This window comes from Oryzias latipes, chromosome 15, assembly GCF_002234675.1.
Source record: "Oryzias latipes chromosome 15, ASM223467v1".
NCBI classification, from domain to species: Eukaryota; Metazoa; Chordata; class Actinopteri; order Beloniformes; family Adrianichthyidae; genus Oryzias; species Oryzias latipes.
The window spans coordinates 4,701,805-4,721,619 of NC_019873.2; the positions used below are offsets into that span (position 1 = coordinate 4,701,805).

Genomic DNA, 19,815 nt, shown 5'->3' on the forward strand with positions numbered 1-19,815 from the left:
ACTTGTCTTGTCCAACAGCTAGGCAAACAGATGAGAGCTGAGGGCCTCTTGTGTTAGACATATTTTATTTTAACAAGAGGGGTTATTCATCTTCAGACAAACCAAAGGTATGTCTGAATAAACCCCTTTTGTAATTGAGGCCAAACTTTATTAATTTCAATCATGTTTGAAAATCTTTGGTGTTGGACCGGACGGAAAAAGAAAGGAGGGAAGAAGAGAGAGGGACGTAAGAGAGAGGGGGGGGTAGGAGGGTGATAATCGGAGGGGAAAGGGGGTAAGACCATGAAGCAGCATAGAGCAGACAGGCTTACTGGTTGTTTATCGTTACGGTACGGTTCAAATGTAGTACAAAAAGGGCGGGGCCTGTTCACACACACTCAAATATTATCAACACACCTGCTAGCCGCAAAAATGTCCACATGTCAACATGCACACAAAACAGATAGTGTTCACGAACGCATACCTATGCCTTTAAACCAACTAGTGTGAAATCTTTCATTCATTCAATCATGCAAACTATTAGTGCAAAGGTGAGCCAACACCTGTGCTCAGGTGAGTGTTTATGTTCTTCTAAAATGGATGGTGGAATGTGAAAAGAAGGAGGAGGAGCGCCCAGCCACCCCCACACCCATACCCCCGCCGCAGCAGCAGCGGCAGCCGGAATTCCCCCAACGCCACACGGGAACAGGCAGGGAACAACCGCCCCCCGGGCGACCAAGACCGCCACCCAGGCCAGGGCCAGCAGGATCGCCGCGAGGCCCCCAGAGCCAGAGAGCAGGGAGGCGCAGAGGGAAAGAGAGCGCCGCCCCAGCCCAGCCAGGAAAGCAGCCCCCCGCCGCGCCGGAAGAGCCCAACGCAGGGCCCCACCGGAGAGAGACGCCCACAGCCCCAGACGAGCACCCCACCACCACCCAGGAGTTCCGGGCATCCCCCCGCCCCGACCCCAGGTACGAGCCAGGACCCCCCAAGGGAGACCCGCTCCGCACTCCAGGCAGCCACCCACCCGGCCCACGGTTGGTCCAGGTAGGAGCAAGGCAGGGGCCCGCCGCCCCCGCCCAGGAGGGGGGAACCCCGGGGAAAAAAGGGCGGCCCACAAGGGGTGTTATAAATATGGCCCGACCAGGCTCAGCCATGTTGGAAGTTTGGCGGGGCCCAGCGCCCAGGGGCAAGGACCAGGACCCACCCCCCAGGGACACGAACACCCCCGGCTCTGGTGTAATATGAACCCCCCACCGCGCGGAGAGAGCACCGCCGGGCCCAGGGAGCCGGCACCCAAGGGACACGGCCGCCATCGCCAAGGGGCCCACACCCCCCACCAGGGAAGGGGTAGGGGACAGATGGACCCAGGTCCCACCTTCCTTGTAAAATGTGTGTGCGTGTATGGGTGCTTGAGAGGGTGTTTGTGTGCATGTGTGTGTGTTTATGTTTGAATGTATATATTGAAGGGGGAGGGGTGTGTGTACTAAGGGGGGTGCAGTTAAAATTGGCGAGTAGGGCACTAAGGGGAAATCTCCTGATTACTCACAGTGATGTCCCCTCACCCTCCACACCAAGGGGCCCTAAATGTCTAAGGTGCGGTTAAAATTGGCGGGTAGGGTGCCAGGAGGACATCTGCTGCTTGCTTGCAGTGATGTCCAAGCACCCCCCCCTACCAAGGACCCTACATGTCTAAGGTGCAAATAAAACCGAAAGAGGGGGGGCCCACTCCATACGGCAACCATAGGAGGGGGGCCACTCCCAAGTAGCCCCCCCCAAGGCGCATCGCAGGCTAGACCCCCCACCCCCTCACCCTAATATGAGGTTATATAAGGAAGGGGGTAAGTTGGGGACAGCTGGTAGACTGTCCCCCGGTGGTCAAACAGCCGTCCCCCAGCCCACCCCCAGCAAAGGGGCCAGGGCCACCCAGCCCAGGGGCCCACCCCCGGAGGCGCCGACACCCTAGGCCCGGCACCACCCGCCCCACACAGAGAGAGAGGAGCCAGAAAGCGTCGCCCCCCCCGGAGCAAGCCCAGGCCCCCACCCCCAGACGCCGGCCCTAGAAGAGCTCTGGTCAGGCCTCGACGGGACCGAGGAGGCCAACCGGCCGAGGCAACCACTGATTGCCTCAGCGGAGACCCCGACCCGTTAGCCCCCCCGACCCGTACTAATAATGGGCCCCCCCTCCCCCCCAGAACGCCCCCCCACAGGACAGGGCCGACAAGCCCCCCACCCCACCCCACCCCAGACCCCGCAGCCGAAGCGGGTGACACCCAGAGCGACCGGGGGCCCCGAGAGGGTTGTCCCGTCCCGTCCCAGAGCCAGGGAAGGGCCGATCCCAGCCCCAGGTGCAGATGGGCAGCCCATCCGGCGCCGCTGGGCCCCCCCCACCCGAGCAGGGCCCCCCGCCAACCCCCCCCAGCACAGGCAAAGGGACCACCCCCCCAAGCCAAGCCAGACCACCACCCCACCCCCCCACCACGCACCCCCACACCCAAGCCCAGAGGACCACGCAGCGCCCCAGCCCGCCCCACCCAGGCACCGGACCCGACCCCCCGACCAACGGAGCCCCCCACTGCCCCCGCCAAGCACCGGAAGCCCCGACCCCCACCCCAAACCACGGCAGAAGGGCAAGGAGCAGCGACGACCAAGCCCCCCACCCCCTAAGTCATGGAGTCAACCACAGGAGACCAGAGAGACTGAATTCTTTCAAAGTTACTTGAGCTTTGGGCTGACATTTTTTCCAAGCTGATATGATCAAACAGCAGATTTCTGTGTTGACTTATGTTTATATTTTTCTTGTTTTTCCAATTTATTAAAATAGTTTTTTTGGCAATACAAAGAGTTATGAAAATGTTAGATGCTAATCCTTCTTCTATATCGATGGCACTCATGTCACCAAGCACACAAAGTGACGGTGAGGCAGTGATTGAAACCTTAAGCCAGACTGATAAATCGGCACATACCTGCTGCCAGAGAGCCTGGACAGGAGTGCAGAACCACAGTGCGTGCATGTAGCTGTCGGGTAGATTATTATCACAGTGCTCGCAAATGTCTGAGTTACTGAGACCCATCTTGAACATCCTTTGTCCAGTGTAGTAAATTCTGTGAAGAGTTTTGAGATGGATTAGCTGCAGATTTGGACTTTTTGTCAGTTTAAAGGTGTTTAGACAGAGTTCTGACCAGAAGCTTTCATCTGTGCTGATGCTCAAATCTGCATCCCATTTTTTTGTTGGAAGGGCAATATTGTTATCTAAATTACATAAAAGTTTGTATATTTTGGAGAGAGTTCTATTCATTGAAAAATTAATCAGAGTGGTAACTACATCTGGTAGCTTTAAATCGTCGTCTTTAATTTTATACTTTTTAGTAATACTTGATTTAAGTTGCTGATATTCCAAGAAGTTATTTATTCCATGTTTGTCTTGAAGTTCCTGGGGAGTTATGAATCTTCTATCAATAATTACGTGCTCTAGTTGTTTTATGCCCCCTGCTTGCCAAGCTGGGAAGTGAATCATTTTTTTGTTAATAAGGATGTCCGGGTTGTTCCAGATGGGTGTCATTTTGCACGGTTGAATTGATGATTTTGATATTTTGAGAAATTCCCACCAGGCTGTTAAGGTGGCATTTATATTAATGCTTTTGAAACAATCCTGTTTTTTAACTGTTTGGCTAATAAATGGTAGCTGTGAAAGGTTGATCTTTCCACATAACGCCTGTTCCAAGTCTAACCATGAGTTGGTTTCTGGATTATTAAAAAATGAAATGTTTTGGTTAGCTGCCTAAAATTAACACAAAAGAGGAATATTTTATCCTAAGCTGTATAAGGTAATACACTGTAAATATTAGTGGATTGAAAAATGTATGAGTTAGGTGATATTAAATGACAGTAAGCCTCACACTGATCAAAAACATTGAGTACTACTTAAACTTTATCAGTACTGTGTGCGTACATAGGCGAAAAAATATGGCCAAAAAATAAAATTTCCAATTTTTCTCATTCCAAATTTGATTTTAATTGAAATGTTTGCTCCCTGCTTCTACTTTCTTTAACAAACTTTTCACATATTTACCAAAAACTATTCAATGTTAACATATCCTTTGGAAATTGGCTCTAATACATGGTTTAATAAAGACAAGCTGCTAAATGCAAAATACATCTGCTAAATACAAGCAGATTTTTACCGCTAGCTTGAGCATCTCATAAAGAGAAATACTAGAACGCATTCGGCAGAGCATTTCTGGTAGCAACAGTCATGAAACGGATTTTGCTGTTTGTGGTTTGATGCTCCAAGATTGAAGTCACAACCCCAGAGACCAAAATCTCATTTTAGACTCACCAGACAAGATGACCGGTAGATAAAAACCAAATGATTCCATTATTTTACAAAGAAAAACTATAAGTGTTATTTTTTTAAAATGGCATTACGTTCAACACAAACAGAGAGGAAGTGACAGCATCATGAAAACATCAGATAAAAACAACAGTTTTCTTTTCTAAGGAACTCCTGTATTGATTTTTAATCAACCTTTGTTCTCTTCCTTTGGTGTTTTCACGCCATCTAATGTTTGATTTTCAATCCTAAATGAGTTGTTTGTGTTTTCTTGCTAAAAAACGCCTCCATGAGAAGAGTGGTTCAGTCAGTCACCTGTAGTCTGAACTAACTGGAAAGTCTTATTAAAACTTGCTGAGAAAACAAGGACAGTTTTAATAAAGGGGAGCAGATTGACAGAAAGGGCACATTTTCCCAAATTCTGCCTCCAGTTGATTCATTTTTACATGAAATCATAACAGAAACAGACTAAAAACATGATCATGTTTTGGATTCTTGTCATTGAAAGTAAAAATGCAGAACTCTCACGGGAGGGGCTTTTTTTTAAATGTTAAAATCGTTATGTTACAAAGGCACTACTAATGAAGTTCCATACATAGTGCCTCTTATTATATTTATAAAATACAGTTTTTATAAATGTAAATGAATTCATTTTGTTGCATTTATCCCCCATGTCTTACTCTACAACAATGGAGTCCTGTCACTTCCAGTCTCTAGCCTAGTTGAGGAATTTAAGTGCGCCAAGGTGAGACTTGACATGTCACCCCCGAGATCCAGTTGTAAGAAGCCCAGCTCCAGTCCTAGCAACAGGGAAGAAGTGGAGCCTGCAGTACAGCTGTAGCTGTACTGCAGGCAGCTTTAGCTGTACTGCAGGCCAAATCTGCTCTGCGTCATCAAAACATATTGGGCGTCATCAAAACATATTGGGCCATGTCCAACAAGGCAGAGGAGGCTTTGGGTTCGGGGTGGTAAAACCTCTCTGGCAAAAGACATCTGTAGCGGAACGTCAAACCATGGTGGTAGAGGAGGTGCGCCAACTAGAAGAAGCACGCAGACGCTCCAACGCGATCGCGCAAGCAAAACAGGGCCAATGATTAAGGTGGGAGGGAGTTGAAAAGAGGAAACTCATTTGGAGCGAACTTTGGAGCATGAAACGCATTAGGCCAAGTTTCATTGTCCGAGCCACCTACGATGTGCTGCTCTCTCCCACAAACCTGCACCGTTGGCTTGGAAAAGAACAATTTTGCCCCCTTTGTTCAGCAAATGCAAAATTAAAGCACATCTTAGTGGGCTGTTGGACCAGCCTCATGCAAGGCAAATATACATAGAGACACAACCAGGTCTTGAGATGTCTTGCCAATACACTTGAGTGCAAGAGGGTATTTATCAATGCCAACCCATTAGCAGCCAGGATGTGTGCCGACACCCACCACCATTTGTCTGGGAAGGGGAGAAACAAGGGAGTAATCCCTTTTACCCTGAGCTGACCCTCTGAATGCAGCCAGGGACTGGGAAATGCGAGTCGACCTAAACCAGAGACTTATCTTCCCCTCTGAGATTGCAGCAACCACTCTGCGTCCAGACCTTGTCCTCTGGTCTAATTTGTGCCGACTTGCCTACATCATAGAGCTGACAGTTTATTGACAGCTGCCCAAATGCCGGCATGGCAAGTAAAAGAGCTCCGTGGCGGAGCTAGGAGCTATGTCCGATGGATCGTATGTCAAAGCAGCAAGCCTAGGTATCATAAATCTTATGATATTTTTCTTGTATTCATTGAGACAATAGTAAATTGATCGTTCTTGTTTTTCTTTTTCCTTTCTTGAACGAATGTGGGTCACAGAGACACGGAAGTTACAGCTGAAAGCGGAGAGCATATGCGTGTTTATGAATGACTTATGACATGAATAATTATTGCGCTTGCATGAATTAATTATTTCGTTCGCACGAGTTTATCATTTCGAGGGAACAAAATAGTATTTCGAGCGTACGCAATATAATCTTGTGAGAGCGGAATAGTATTTCGTGCGAACAAGATATTAATGTGTGGGAACAAGATATATTTTCATTTTTTAATGTCACGACACGGGCTCCGTATAAACCAGAGCTGTGACAGTGTGGGATTTTTGCGCAAATGAATACAGGTACAAGTAATAATTACAATGCCGTATTCTTTATTAACAAATAACGGTACCAACTTATTATCTAACTAATGAACAAACTATATAGGTGTTGTAGAATGACTATGTGTATGTGTGTCAGCACGCTGCGTGTTTAAGAGGAATGAGCGCGTACCGCGCAAGAGCGTGCACAAGTGTTGGGGGCGCGCGGTCATGTTTGGTGTTACGGAGTGAAGGAGAACAGTTAAAGGTTTCCCTAAGGTGTTGGAATAGGTTTGTGGTGCTGCTGCCTTTGACTGCGATGGGCTTTAGGCAAATGTTGCAGCGTGGGGGGGGTCTCTTCCTCCAAGTCTGTGGCAGTAAACCCATGCCAGTTCCAAACAACAGATGATTTTATTCCTTTCTTGGGAACAAACTTCCCACTCTCACTGGTAGCCATGCTGTCGCTTGCTGTTTCGTGTGTGCTATGATGTTGTTGCTTGCCATACTGCTGTGTGAAACTAACGCTACGGAAGCTCTGGAGAGTCAAAAATGTGCCGTCACACAAAAAATAATAAAAAAAAAACATTTTTAAATCGTTCATGACAAAAATTTTGAATTAATTCGTTCAACTGATTTTTCGCCCAGGCCTAGTAGCAGGGACTTAGTTCTACCACAAGGACACTAACATTAAGCATTTAGTATGCAATGCTATGTTAAAGTATAAATGTATGTACAGGTGGTGGTCCTGTTAATGGAGGTTCAGCTCTTCCTCAAACCAAAGACAGACATGAAGCAGATTGGTGGGGTGATAGAGATTACATCGGGGAAACCTGAAGAAGCCAGGGGGAAGTGAACACTTAGTGCTCTGATTAGGTTCAAAGTGTTGGATTGGCTGTTGATTTTGACCAGCAGCGTTCTTATCTTTCAGCTGTTAGCTTGACAGGCTTTCAGCACAGACAGCTGATATTAACAGATGCACCAAGGTCAAAGTTTATCTGAGCAGGACTTGCTCTGCCCAGCTACATTGGTGGCAGAAGAAGTCAACACAATAAAAGTCTTACTTTTCTTGTTAAATTAGTTTCACATAGAAGAAGTCAGTTTCAAAAATAAGAAAAAAGCCATTGTGGATTCCACCTCTTACAGGTTGGGTTAGGTTTTGGAGAATTGACTGACTTACATTTAAAAAAATAATATTTAATCCTTGGGTGTCTGAAACTTTGGAGAAACAGTGATCTGGGATTTAACAATTTTCAAATGCAGATTTATATAATCTTTTTTATCTCACATTGGTATATCTAACTACGATGATTTTCTAAAACTCACTCTGTGTTTAAAAGATTGAGTTAAACCTGCACAAGTTGACAAGACTATCTGCATAATAGAGTATGTGGAACTTACATTGTGGCAAAAAAGTATTTGGCAATCAGAATTTCTAAAAAAAAAAAAGCTAAGAGAGGTCTGTAAAATTTTTCATGTGTACTCTTGAATGGTGAGAGACAGAGTAAAAAATAAAAAAAACAATCCAGGAAATCCCATTGTACGTGTATGATTTAAAAAATTATATTTCTTTTGATAAATGTTAATTAAAAACAAAATCAGTTGCACTTTAAATGGTCATGGAGATTTTGCAATTTACAATTCAATTGACCATTCTCTTTCTAAAAGCATTTTGAAATTTATTATACTTTATTAAAACAATTACATTTCAATACATGGGTTGGTTTAAATTTATTTTCATAAATAAAAATTAAAAAGAAAATAAAGATAAAAAGAATGCTTAATCAGTTATTTAAGATGGTTAAATTGAGTGATTTCTAAGTATATTACTTCACTTGCTCAAAAAATTGATTCATGATTTTTCCTATTGAAACTGTTACGGGGAGGGGAAGAGGGAGTACCCAGGCGCAGAGAGGAGAGGAGGCAGGAGGTTGCAGGGGAACGGGGCTTTAATAATAACAAATGACTACAAACCAAAATCCACTGCTTAGCAGGCTAGAAACTCGAAACTTGAAAATACACAACGCTCGAAACCAGGGAACAGCACAATATGGACCAGCACAGGAGGAAGGGAAAGACTAGACTTAAATACATACAAGGGAACAAGACACAGGTGGAAACACTCAGGACTGATGGGGAAAGGTAAAACTTGAGACAACAACAAAACAGGAAATGCTACAAAATAAAACAGGAAGTAACTCAAACAGGCCCGAACATAAAACAACTAGAACATAAAGGCAAAGAACCTAAAACCGTGACAGAAACTTAATTTGTACATATTTTTAACTTTTGATACTTGATCACTTTTTGCTGTGAAGTTTTTTGAAACAGTGTTATGTCTATTTTTCTGACATAGTATTCTTTTTTAATCATGTACATGATTTTTCTAATGAGTATAATCTGCATAGTTTAGATAACTGATCTGCATTTGCCATGTAGATTTCTAAAATAGGTATGTCTATTTTTACACAATAATTAAGTAATTCATCTTTGTCATTTGCTTTATTGATACCTAAGGATTCTTAATTCTATCTGATAAAAGTTGTGAACCGGATAATGATAAATCATGTAATTAAATGGTTACGGTAGAACAGGGGTGAGATTATATAAATTCGCTTCCTTCCACTCCCTTTCAAGCAATCTTTCATTTCATGTCTGATTATCCTAAATTTGATTAGTCATTGAATGAATGTATAACTGATGATTGTAATGTTTTCGTGTATTATTTTTACTTGATTCCTTGAAATAAACCATTTCAAATCAAAGTAACTTCAAAGTAAAGTAACTTCAGCCAGACATGGAGCCGCTGTGGCATTGAAGAGGCAGCCTGCTCTGTCCTTCTGAATCTTATTATATTTTCTTATTTTCATTGAAATAATGCTGTGAGTAAATATCAACTGCACATTTAGGCTTCAATTGGTTGAAAATGTAAAAAGTCTTTACCATAGTAGAAACTGCTCTGGTCCATCTTGTTATGGGAAATGTGAGCAAGTGACCAAGAAGTCAGACTAAACAACTCATCTCAGTACTGATATCCTGCTGTGAGCAGATATCAACTGCACATTTAGGTTTCAATTGGTTGAAAATGTAAAAAGTCTTTACCATGACGGTTCAGAATACATTAACAGAGGAGAATCTGTTCCAGTTTCTATAAAAGCAACTAAATCACAGCTTGAACAGTAAAATACTGTTTCAAAAGGGATTATTATTTATTAAAAATTGTTAGTCTTAATGCTAACTTGTGGTTTAACCGCCATCGTTGACCCTAACAAACGATCTCTTCATAACTGCAGAGTAAATGCTGCGACACTCAGCTCTCACAGACCAACAAACAACAGAGGCAGTGTCAGAAAGCAGCATCATTGTGAACATTCAGCTGCATGACTTGCTGCTTTGATTGACTGCAGGATTTCTCCCCGCAGCAGAGAGGAGGTGGGCGCATTAAAGCAGGCAGTCGGCAGAGTGATGCTGCATTTTTGTCGCATAAAAGAGATCAAATGGCAAACTAATGCAAGAAGCTTCTTTGAAGGGACTCCCCTTCAGCTGCTGCCCCCTCCAAACTTACAAACTACAATACCAACTCTAGAGTCACAGTTTGATTTTAAAAATGGCAAACTCAAATATCTGATGCCTCCACGTGTAATGGCAGTAAACTTTAAGTTTGCAATGGTGTCACATACTGATTCAGGAGGAGACCTCTAAATAGCCTAAGTAATAGTTAAAAAAAATATTTGACGTCGTCATTTTTTTCTTTTTAACCCTTGTGCTATCTTAGATGACCCCACCCTCACATTGACGTGTTCTCCCTACCATGACAAAGGTGGATAAAGGTGGAAAGATTTCATGTAATCCATGGACACCAGTGAAGATCACAAATCATTGAAGAAAAAAGGTTCAGAGCACTGTCTAGTGGGTCTAGATGACCCAACTCCCAATGTTAAAGTGCCTAAGATAGCACAAGGGTTAATGCAACAAGCCAGGTTTTGTGGCAGTAGGAAAGAAATTGATACCTGGCACCTTCCCTGAACTTATATCTCCTAACAATAAAACATTGTAAAAAGGGGTGGAGTCATAGATTCTGTAATGATTACCTTTAAACATACCAAAGTCTTTAAAAACCAACAATCAGTTTTTTGGTTTATTTTCCAGTTTGATACATTAACACCAGCATTAACACCTGAACAACACAGGCTCTTTGACTTTTCATAAATCTTTGACCGTTTGCGCTATCTAGGTTCCCGTGAATCAGCTGATTCTGGAAAAAAGCTGGTTTTCATATGGGCTTTGCACTGACACACCTTGCAAATCCACCTTTCTCCACATCAGAATTAGCAGACTTACGTTAATTGCATAAGCACTTCACTACTGAAAAGTGTTGTATTTCAGCACAAAGGTCCACTTCAGAATCAGTTGAAATAAAATAAAAAACTCAGGCGTTTAAGGGTTAACAATCGTAATAACAATTTTTAAAAACTTTCATGAGACTCACACCTGCACATTAAGTGTTTCTCACAAATGTGCACGCTGTGTTTCACAAAAACACAATACATTTTTCAGAAATGCACAATAAATGCTTCACAAACATCATTCATAGGTCGTGCAAACTCTAGAATGTGCGTTCACAAACCCGCTCTGATTTGTGAACCTCCCCACATTTGTGAGAGATTTCTCTGACGTGAATGTTGAGACTTCCCTCACGCTGCAGGTCAACTAATGTCAATCACCACTGGCTAATGAATCTGTCAATCAAACTCATCCGCAAAGCAGGCGTGCTCGCTTTCAGCCAATCGAATGGCCTCTTAGACTTTCTCCAGGACCAAGTATCACTTAAAACTTTATATGAAGACAGTCAGACCACTTATTAACTACTGGACATAACTGTCAACCATAAGGTTCCCACTTCCAGGGATCTATTACAGTAGCAACAACATGTATCCCTATCAAAAATGTAAAATACCTGAAAACAGTAAATTACTGACTATGACTGTAAACAAAAGCTTCCCAGTGCCAAGGATCTGCTAGGAACAAGTATGCATTTAAAAGATAAAGTGTATCTACAAACAGTCAGAACAATATCGGTAGATCTTTTAATATTGGACTGATAGCAATAAACTCAAATTATACAAATATCGATTGATACAATCCTGGCAGTGATATATCGCCCATCCCAACTAAAAATCTGATTTTATTAGAGATCATAAAAAGCGAAGCAGGAAATACCCATGGAAATGCATCATTTGGTTCAGGCGAGAAAAGGGTGAAAAGAAGAATGAACCTGATGTTTCAGTCTCTTTGCAGTAGGCTTCATTCATGCGTGTCTCACAAACATCAAATACAATCATAGGAAACGTATTCTAATATGTTCTTGACAACAGCATCCATTACATGTAAACTCAGATTATGTCTATTAAAATTATTTGATCTCGTTTTAAAATTGTTGATTCTTTTTACATTTATATTTATTAAAAACAAGTACACATGAAGTAGAAGAAAAGGCTAAAACAAAATTAGTTTCAATAAAGGTTTTTCATCAAGGAAAATTGACACAAAGTTTTTTTTAATCAGACTCTTGCATTCTGGTCTCTCTAAATATGAAACTGTGTATTTTCTGAAAAGACAAAATCATGTAAATGTGTCTTTTTTAACATGCAACAGCACAGTACACTCCTCACAAATCTGTTCAGTCCCTCCAAGATTTCTTTTTGAAGCAGAGCATAGTCAGCCTGCAGGCTTTAAGGCATTTCCAACACTATTACGTAACACTGGGCCGTTGCCAAGCCTCCAGTGATGTCAGTCTCTGCATCTCCCCTGAGGGGCCAGACTGGACCCTCCAGTCCAGACTCCATACTAGTCTGACCTCCTTTAGAGGACAGGATTCAGTTCCACCCCATTTAACACACGCCTTGCACTACTGTAGAATACTGCTCATCCTCAAGACACGTGCATGTTTTATATGGAGATATATGGTCAGCAAACACAATTATGCACCTCTGTTATTTATTTTGAAATAAACAGCAAACATATTAAATGACATTTATTAATACTAAAGAATCACTAAAAATAAAATATTTAAGAGAGTTATTAGATTTTGAACCTTTTTTAGGTGACTTTTAGAGTAGTTTCATCCTTTTCAGTTTTTAAAAAAAGTTTTCTAAATGGTAAACGAAGCAGCAGACGGTGATGAGCACGCGCCCACCTGCGCACGTGCTGCAGGTTTGCTGCATTGAATCAAACTCCGGTGGGACGGATGAACCACGTGACCCAACTGCGCCGTTATGAAGGGCCGGGTGGGGGGAGTCTCTGCTCAGTCTGACCACTGAAAGCCCCCACCCGCTCTGAAAACATGAGCATGATTCGAACCTGGCGGTTTTCTAGCCAAGCCGCCGCGCGCTGGACCAAAAGGCGGGGTCCGACACGCGGCGGACGTCCTTGCAGACACCGATCCAATGTGGCGCGTGCGCCCTGCTGAGCACAGACGTGAACAATCTTCACGCGGAGTTATCCCACTCTGCGGAAAAAAACACCTCATACAGCCACACTCAGTCCGTACGCAGGAATTTAAGTGCGCGTGAACGCACACCACCTTCATCCTCAGCAGGACAAACCACCGCGTGAACGCGCTTTAGTCTGCATAACGATATCCTAAAGACATCCCGAACCGTCACGGACTCCTCACCTGTTAGGATCTTGTCTGTCGCCGTGTCCTTCTCGCTCATCGTGTCCCGCAGTCTGACCTCCTCCCGAGCCTTCTCTCCGATGCAGCTGCACCAAGCAATCTTCCTGCTTTCCAAGTCCTCGGTCCGGGAGGGGTAATGCCGCCAAAAGCCTCCTCTGCGGTGCAAACTCGGAGCCTCCTTCGACTTCTCGTCGCTTTGCAGCGAGTCCTTTTGCAGAGAGCCGCGCGGAAGCAGCGCGAGGCTTCTGAGAGAGGGGGACGGCAGCAGCAGGAGGGGGCAGAGAGCCTCAGCAGATCCGATGTTGGAGCCGGACTCTCTGCTGCTGTCTGCCCCTCCCTTCGCACTCACGATTGTCCGGCCCAAGAATGCTGGCACAGCTCGGCACGGCTCAGTTCAGGAACACCGGAATCAAACCCTCCAAAGCTGCTGCTTTTACCACTGATCCCGAGGAAAGTCATGAACCTTAAGGCTGATTCAAACATCCTGAAACGGGACGCTGTCAGAGAAAGAGTTTACTTTATAAATGCATGTTTGTTTCTGGGGTAAAAGCTGTGAGTTGGTGGGTCACAGCAGTCTTTGCTGTCATAAAAGCAACTGCACAACACAGTCTATCAAAAACACATCCAGTCTGTCCCAACCAGGGACGGGCACAGGATTTAGAGGACCAGGTCAGAAAAGGACAGCAAAATAACATTCTTTTAAACAATATGGAAATGAAGTCAAATTGAACACAGACTACTGATAGATAAACTGTGGTAAAGTGATACATCTGTAGATTGGGATTCACAGTTCAATTCTCTTTTGCATCTTATCCTCCAAACACAAGATTTAGTTGTGACTGGAAAGATTTCAATAGAAAGGATTGTGAAACAGAATCATGCAGATTTTAAATAAGGCATTTCTTATCAGAAAAAAATAAATTTAGCAGATACATTTCGTGTCAGACCCGTAGTGAGGAAGCTATAAATCCTGTTCATTTTAGGCTTGCACAATTAATTGCAAATTTATCGTTATCGCCACATCAAGCTGTGCGATATGCTTATCGCAAAAGTTGGCTAAAATTGCAATAAATGGTTACCTTAAATGTGCTAAAACAATCTTATGGCCCCCATTAAATGTCTGATGAAATAAATAAATCCATTTCTGCATTTGACTAATCTGATGGACGCTTTCACGTTGTTGACCAATCGGATAGAGCTCTTATGTTAGATGTGGGCCTCCTATGCAGACCAGGGTTAACTATTATTTAAATTAAACTGTTGCAGTGAAATGGAAATTATGTTTTTGATTGTTTTGCTATTTGTTCATGTATCGCAAGTTATATCGTGGACCCGATATTGATCTTTAATATCGCATATCGCGAGTTTTCCTCATATGGTGCAGCCCTAGTTCATTTATTCTTAAATTTCATTCCTTTTCTAAACCCCATTTTTTCCCTTATGGAGTCACGGGGCTGCTTGAGCCTTTCCCTGCCACTCGTGGGCAAAGGCATTTTGAAATTTTCCCGCTGTTTCATTTTGAACTCACAGGTTCAAGTTTCTTCACTGTCACGTCGTCTCTTCAGGTCTCCGGGGGACAGCAGTTTCTCTCTGTCCCCGGCTGTCCCTAACTCTCTCCGAGTGGACATCAAAAGTCAATTAAGATAAATGTAGAAGTCATTGATTATTATCAGAAAAGATGAATTATTTCACATCTTCTAAGTTCTCACATCCTTTTATTTGGAATTTATTTGGGGACCAAATCCCCTTTAGGTTCTCTCATCTCCACAGTCGCGTCAATCCTTCAGCCACCACTCCCTTAACCGAGACAGAAGACTCTAAACCAAGCCAGCTTCCTGTATGACTGCCTGGGTGATTTAGACTTTGTTTGAGGTGTTTTTTTTTGGTTGTGTAAAGATTTTTTCGTTGCAATGGGAAATGTATGATGTGAACAAATGGGTTTGTTTTCTCTTTGAGGATTTCCACCTACTTCAAACTGTTTCAAATTACCAATCAAACCCCGGTCAAAGGCTAATGCAGCTAAAGCTAACAGAGCTAATGCTAACAATGTTTCTGATCCTGATGAGCCAATGGCATCTCCGTGGAGCAACAGATAGAAGCTTTTCTCAAGTCTAAAGGGATTTTTCCTGGATCTAAACAACATGGAGACCTGCCACACCGCTGTAGTCTGCGCTTTTAAGCACACCACAGTGCCCACACCAACCAGAAAAGGGCAATGTGTTGTTCCTGGTTTACCCTGCTACTCTGAGGATCTCTCTACATGGCGCACAGCACGTTTTCACAACTACCGATGCAGCTGAAGGAGTCTCACAGATGGAGATGTGAACAGAAAACCAGCAACTTTCATCCCTCGGCATGATGAGGACGTGGTGCAAAGCTGGACATCAATATTTAAAGAGGAAAGAAACTGACTGAGTTTGAATAGAATGGCCCATGGTTCATTTCAGAATATAATATGTAAAAGTACTCTGGCACATGATATGTAAGATTAAAGTTACTTATATATGGGCCTGTTTAAAAAGTTTTGTTTATATTTTCAACGTTTAAGGTATAATAGATGGTAAACGTGAGGTCAATTAATTTATCTATGGGGATCGACCAGAGTTGTGGAATTTTCTGCAAGTTGTGTTGGTCACGTCACACACAAATACATGTTCTGGGGCTCGGTGAAAGGGGGACAGGGACTCTCTCTAAACTATACTGTCTTTGATAAAGCTTGGAGTCACCATATTGAGTTTGAATGTACGGTTTGAACAATAACATTAAGAGGGTAAAATGTCAACAGCTAATGCGCCCACAGAAAGCAGATGTTGTGTTAATCTCACTTGAGACAGGAAGATGTTCCCAAAATACAAGGGACAATATAGTTATCTCCTCCTCCATTAGCTCTTCTAAATTTAAATGTGTCATCATGTTTTAAAGAGATTTTCCTACAAAAATTGATAAGACCTATAGTGATAACTTGAGGAGCTTGACATATGTTTGCACATAAATTGATGACACAAAAATTCCTTTGTTTTCAATCTATGTCCCAACTATTTTTGAGAAGAATTTCTATCCCAGTGTCATGCAGAACTAGCTGAGTCTAGCAACTAGCAACAATAAGCCTCATCAGAGCTGAACTACATAATAGACAACTTGAACTTATTGATGTTTGGCGACTTCACAATCCAGACACACATGATAACACCTTTTTCTGCACGACACCAATTATTTTCACAAATCAACTACTTTCTGCTTTCCCAGAGTCTGAAGGAATGTGCAGTTATGGTTATGAATGGATACATGGATGGATGGATTGGGAGGTTAGATCCCTTCAAGTCTGGCACGACAAGGTCAGAAGATTTGACATCCATACTGTGAAACAAAAGTCTCTTTAAGTATTTTCTTGAATTTATAGATATTTAAATCTTGTTTGAGCTCATTACTTAACCAGTTCCAGAGCTTAGTGCCACTGTGGGTACCGGATGTTCTCGGGTTGCCGGATGTTCTCTGGGTCCTTCGGGGTCCTTCGACCAATGATGACGTCACACTATTTGATTGGCTGTAAGTTGCCACGACCAATGAGTTAACGTTGCTAAGTTTTTTTAAAACTTTATTGACAATTGCGGTATCATACATTAACAATGACATAAACGTTAACAACGAACCATAACAATGTAATGAATATTGCTTCGAAGATCAGTCACCATTGCCAAAAATAACATATTCTCTTCTTCCACTTTCGGCTTCTCCCATCAGGGGTCGCCACAGCGAACAAGTCGCATGGTAAATTTGGCAATGTTTTACGCTGGATGCCCTTCCTGACGCAACCTTCTCAAACTGGGCTTGGAACCAGCAGAGGTAGAGAAGGGAACAGGGAGCAGCCCGGAGTCAAACTCGGGTTTCACGGATGGAAGGCGCCGCAAACCAGCATGAGCTAAACTGGCTCCCTGAAAGTCTGAACACAGGACTAGCAGAAAAAGTAAATTATCAGTAAAGATGAAAGATGTTTAATGTGTTTATTATAGTTCCAATCAGGCACCATATGCTGAACTCATCGTCACAGCCCTACTGGCGGGCCACATAAAATGACATGGCGGGCCACATTTGGCCCGCGGGCCTTGAGTTTGACACGTGCTGTATGGTCATGTTTTGCACTAGCTCTGTACAGTTTAAAATGTCTGGATTGATTAAAATAAAGTGTTTGTATAATCAAAATAGCTGGCTTTATGTATAATTCTGACAGTTCATTTTTGAAGTGAAACCAGAGGATATAGTGAACTCATGTGATTATAACCCCAAATTTCTATACAGTTTGTGAAATATGGTGATATTAAAGAGCGGTATGACAAACATCTACAGTTATATTCTATATTATTTCTGTAAATTTGACACTTTAGTTTGCATATTTCTGATGCAGCTTTGTTTGTTGTCAATTAGCCCTAAGAATTTGATTTCTGGAATGCCTTCAATAGGGAGATTATTTATTGAAATTAACCACTCTGCTCAGACATTAAAATGACCAATAAACATTCCTTTTGTTTGGTCTAATTCCAAAGATTGTCTGTTGTCTTCCATCCATGTTTTTATTTTATTGAGTTAATATCTTTAGAACTGTCTGTAGAAGAAAATATGTTTGTTTCAGCAGCAAACATTATGAGTTTTAAAAGTTTCAAAACATTAAATGTATCATTTATGCAAATGTTGAATTGCAGCGGGCCCAGAATTGATCTATGTGGGACACCACAACTAATCTCCTTGGGATCTGATGTAAATTCTTCCATCTTGAAAATTTGTTTTCTCCCAGTTTTATAGATTTGGTCCCGACTTAGCACTACCCCTCTTATTCTATGCGCTTCCAATTTGTTAGGTGGGATGTAATGATTGAGAGTTTCAAATGCTTTTTTTTCTATTTCACTTGTATATTTGTTTCTGTGTAGAGCAGTTTTTATATCCTCCACAGCATCAATCACAGCCATTAAAGTTCATGTGTTTTTCGCTAAAACCATATCAACTTTTATTTTTCATAATGTTATGCTTGTCAATGAATGTAACTACATAATAATTTTGTCAAAATCTCTTCTCCTGGAGAGGGGCAGACAGGTCTCAATGTTGTTTTACATCCAGTGAAATCCCTTCAGACTTGAAAAAAATCTTCCACCTGATGCTCGAGGTAACTCCGCTCCTCAGTCCATTCCCGCCAGTCACTGCATGCGCATAAGATCGATGTTTGATTTCAAGATTATCAAGTCTGTGATCCTGAAGCTTGCCCTGGTGGTCCAGCACATCCCGTCGCCTATCAGTCTTTGCTGGGTCTTTTTGTCTCTCACCTCTTCCTCCAGGAAATCAAGCAATTTCTTAATATCATCTACTTCATCCATTGCTGAGCTTTTCGTAAGGGCTATGATCAAGAAGTTCTTTTTGCAATTATTTTGTTTTTCTTAATTAGATAAGAAACGGTGGATGTAACGTGGATTAAAATTGTAACAAATACAGTGATTTTCACATGAGAAAAAACTTACAGCACAAAAAAAACCTGCTGCCCTTTCTTACCTTGGTCTTGGGTCATTGGTTAACGTTTTAATCCACGTTACATCCGCCATTTTTTCTATAAAAGCCTCTAAAAGACGGGTGTCGAACAAGTTTGACAAAAAGAGACGAAATTTTTTAACTGTGATAGTCAACGAGCCATACCACGCACTTACGTGCCAGACATACACACACAAACACACAAATTAAAGCCATATTATTTCCCATAACACACTCCTCTCCCTACAATACAACAGCACTGGATTAAATGGCGCAGTTTCAGTTATGGGTGCTTTTTTCTGTATTTAACGTTAACACATACCAGTAAAACATGCATGCTAGTGTGTGTTTTAAAAAGGCAGTGAGCGCAAAACTGAGTTGGTTGTGATTTTTATTTTTTATTTTTTCAGTCATTAATCAGCATCCAAAAATTCAACAAAGTCCTCATCTTCTGTATCTGAAATGAAGTCGGGCTACATTTCTATCAAACACGCCAGGTTCACTTTCGTCATCGTCAGAGTCCGTCTCACTGCCGTGCAGCTCAAAAGCTCAAAGAACAGTGCTAGCAGACGCGTCAGCCCAAGCTTAAGTCCTACTACAGTTCAAATGTGTGGCATGACTCGCCCGGCGCTGCATCCCAGTAAAAGAAGGGTGGACAGCTTTTCACTGTGATCTGCTGGAAGTTGCTGCGCTCAAGTCGATCTTCCAACGCAGGCAACCTCGGCTTTTTTCTGCGGAAACTCAGCTGCTGCTGCGTCTTCTTGTCTTGTCAGAGTTTGTTTTCCAGCGTCTTCAGTTGGGAACCATGGATTCACTACCGTAAATCCCGGGCTAAAGTGTGCACCTGAGTATAAGCCACACCCATTACATTTTTAAAGGGTTAACTATTTTTAACACACACAAGCCGCACCTATCTATCAGCCGCATGCGCCCACGTTGAAACAAGTTGTAGTGTACGTTCTGCACATCTCCAACAGCAGAATGCATATTCTCTCTTCCGGCATCATAGCCTATTTATTTGAATGCATTCACAAACAGCCAAACAGCATGGATGTGACTCCTGCTCACAGCCCCCTCAACCATGGTGAGGAAATTTACACCCACGATTCCCCACTTCCCATGAGTCTTAGGGGCTGAAAGCGGGGCTAACCCCCGGGTCGCCACACTGTGTTGTAGATTGAGGATGTGTATGTGCTGAAACCGCTCCGTGTGTACGAAGGAG

The 19,815-nt window shown here is 42.7% G+C and overlaps 1 protein-coding gene across 3 annotated transcripts in view; it reads right to left on the reverse strand.

Annotated features, from left to right (window-relative positions):
- LOC101167227 (heat shock 70 kDa protein 12A) overlaps positions 1-13,379 on the reverse strand; it is a 68,689-nt gene extending 55,310 nt beyond the window's left edge. For all 3 annotated transcript variants that reach the window (XM_011484066.2, XM_011484067.2, XM_004076919.3), the window contains exon 1: positions 13,083-13,379. In XM_011484066.2, the coding sequence (XP_011482368.1) occupies positions 13,083-13,122 (40 nt within the window). In that variant the 5' untranslated portion in view covers positions 13,123-13,379. The remainder of the gene's footprint in view (positions 1-13,082) is intronic.
- Between the last annotated feature and the right edge of the window lie 6,436 nt (positions 13,380-19,815).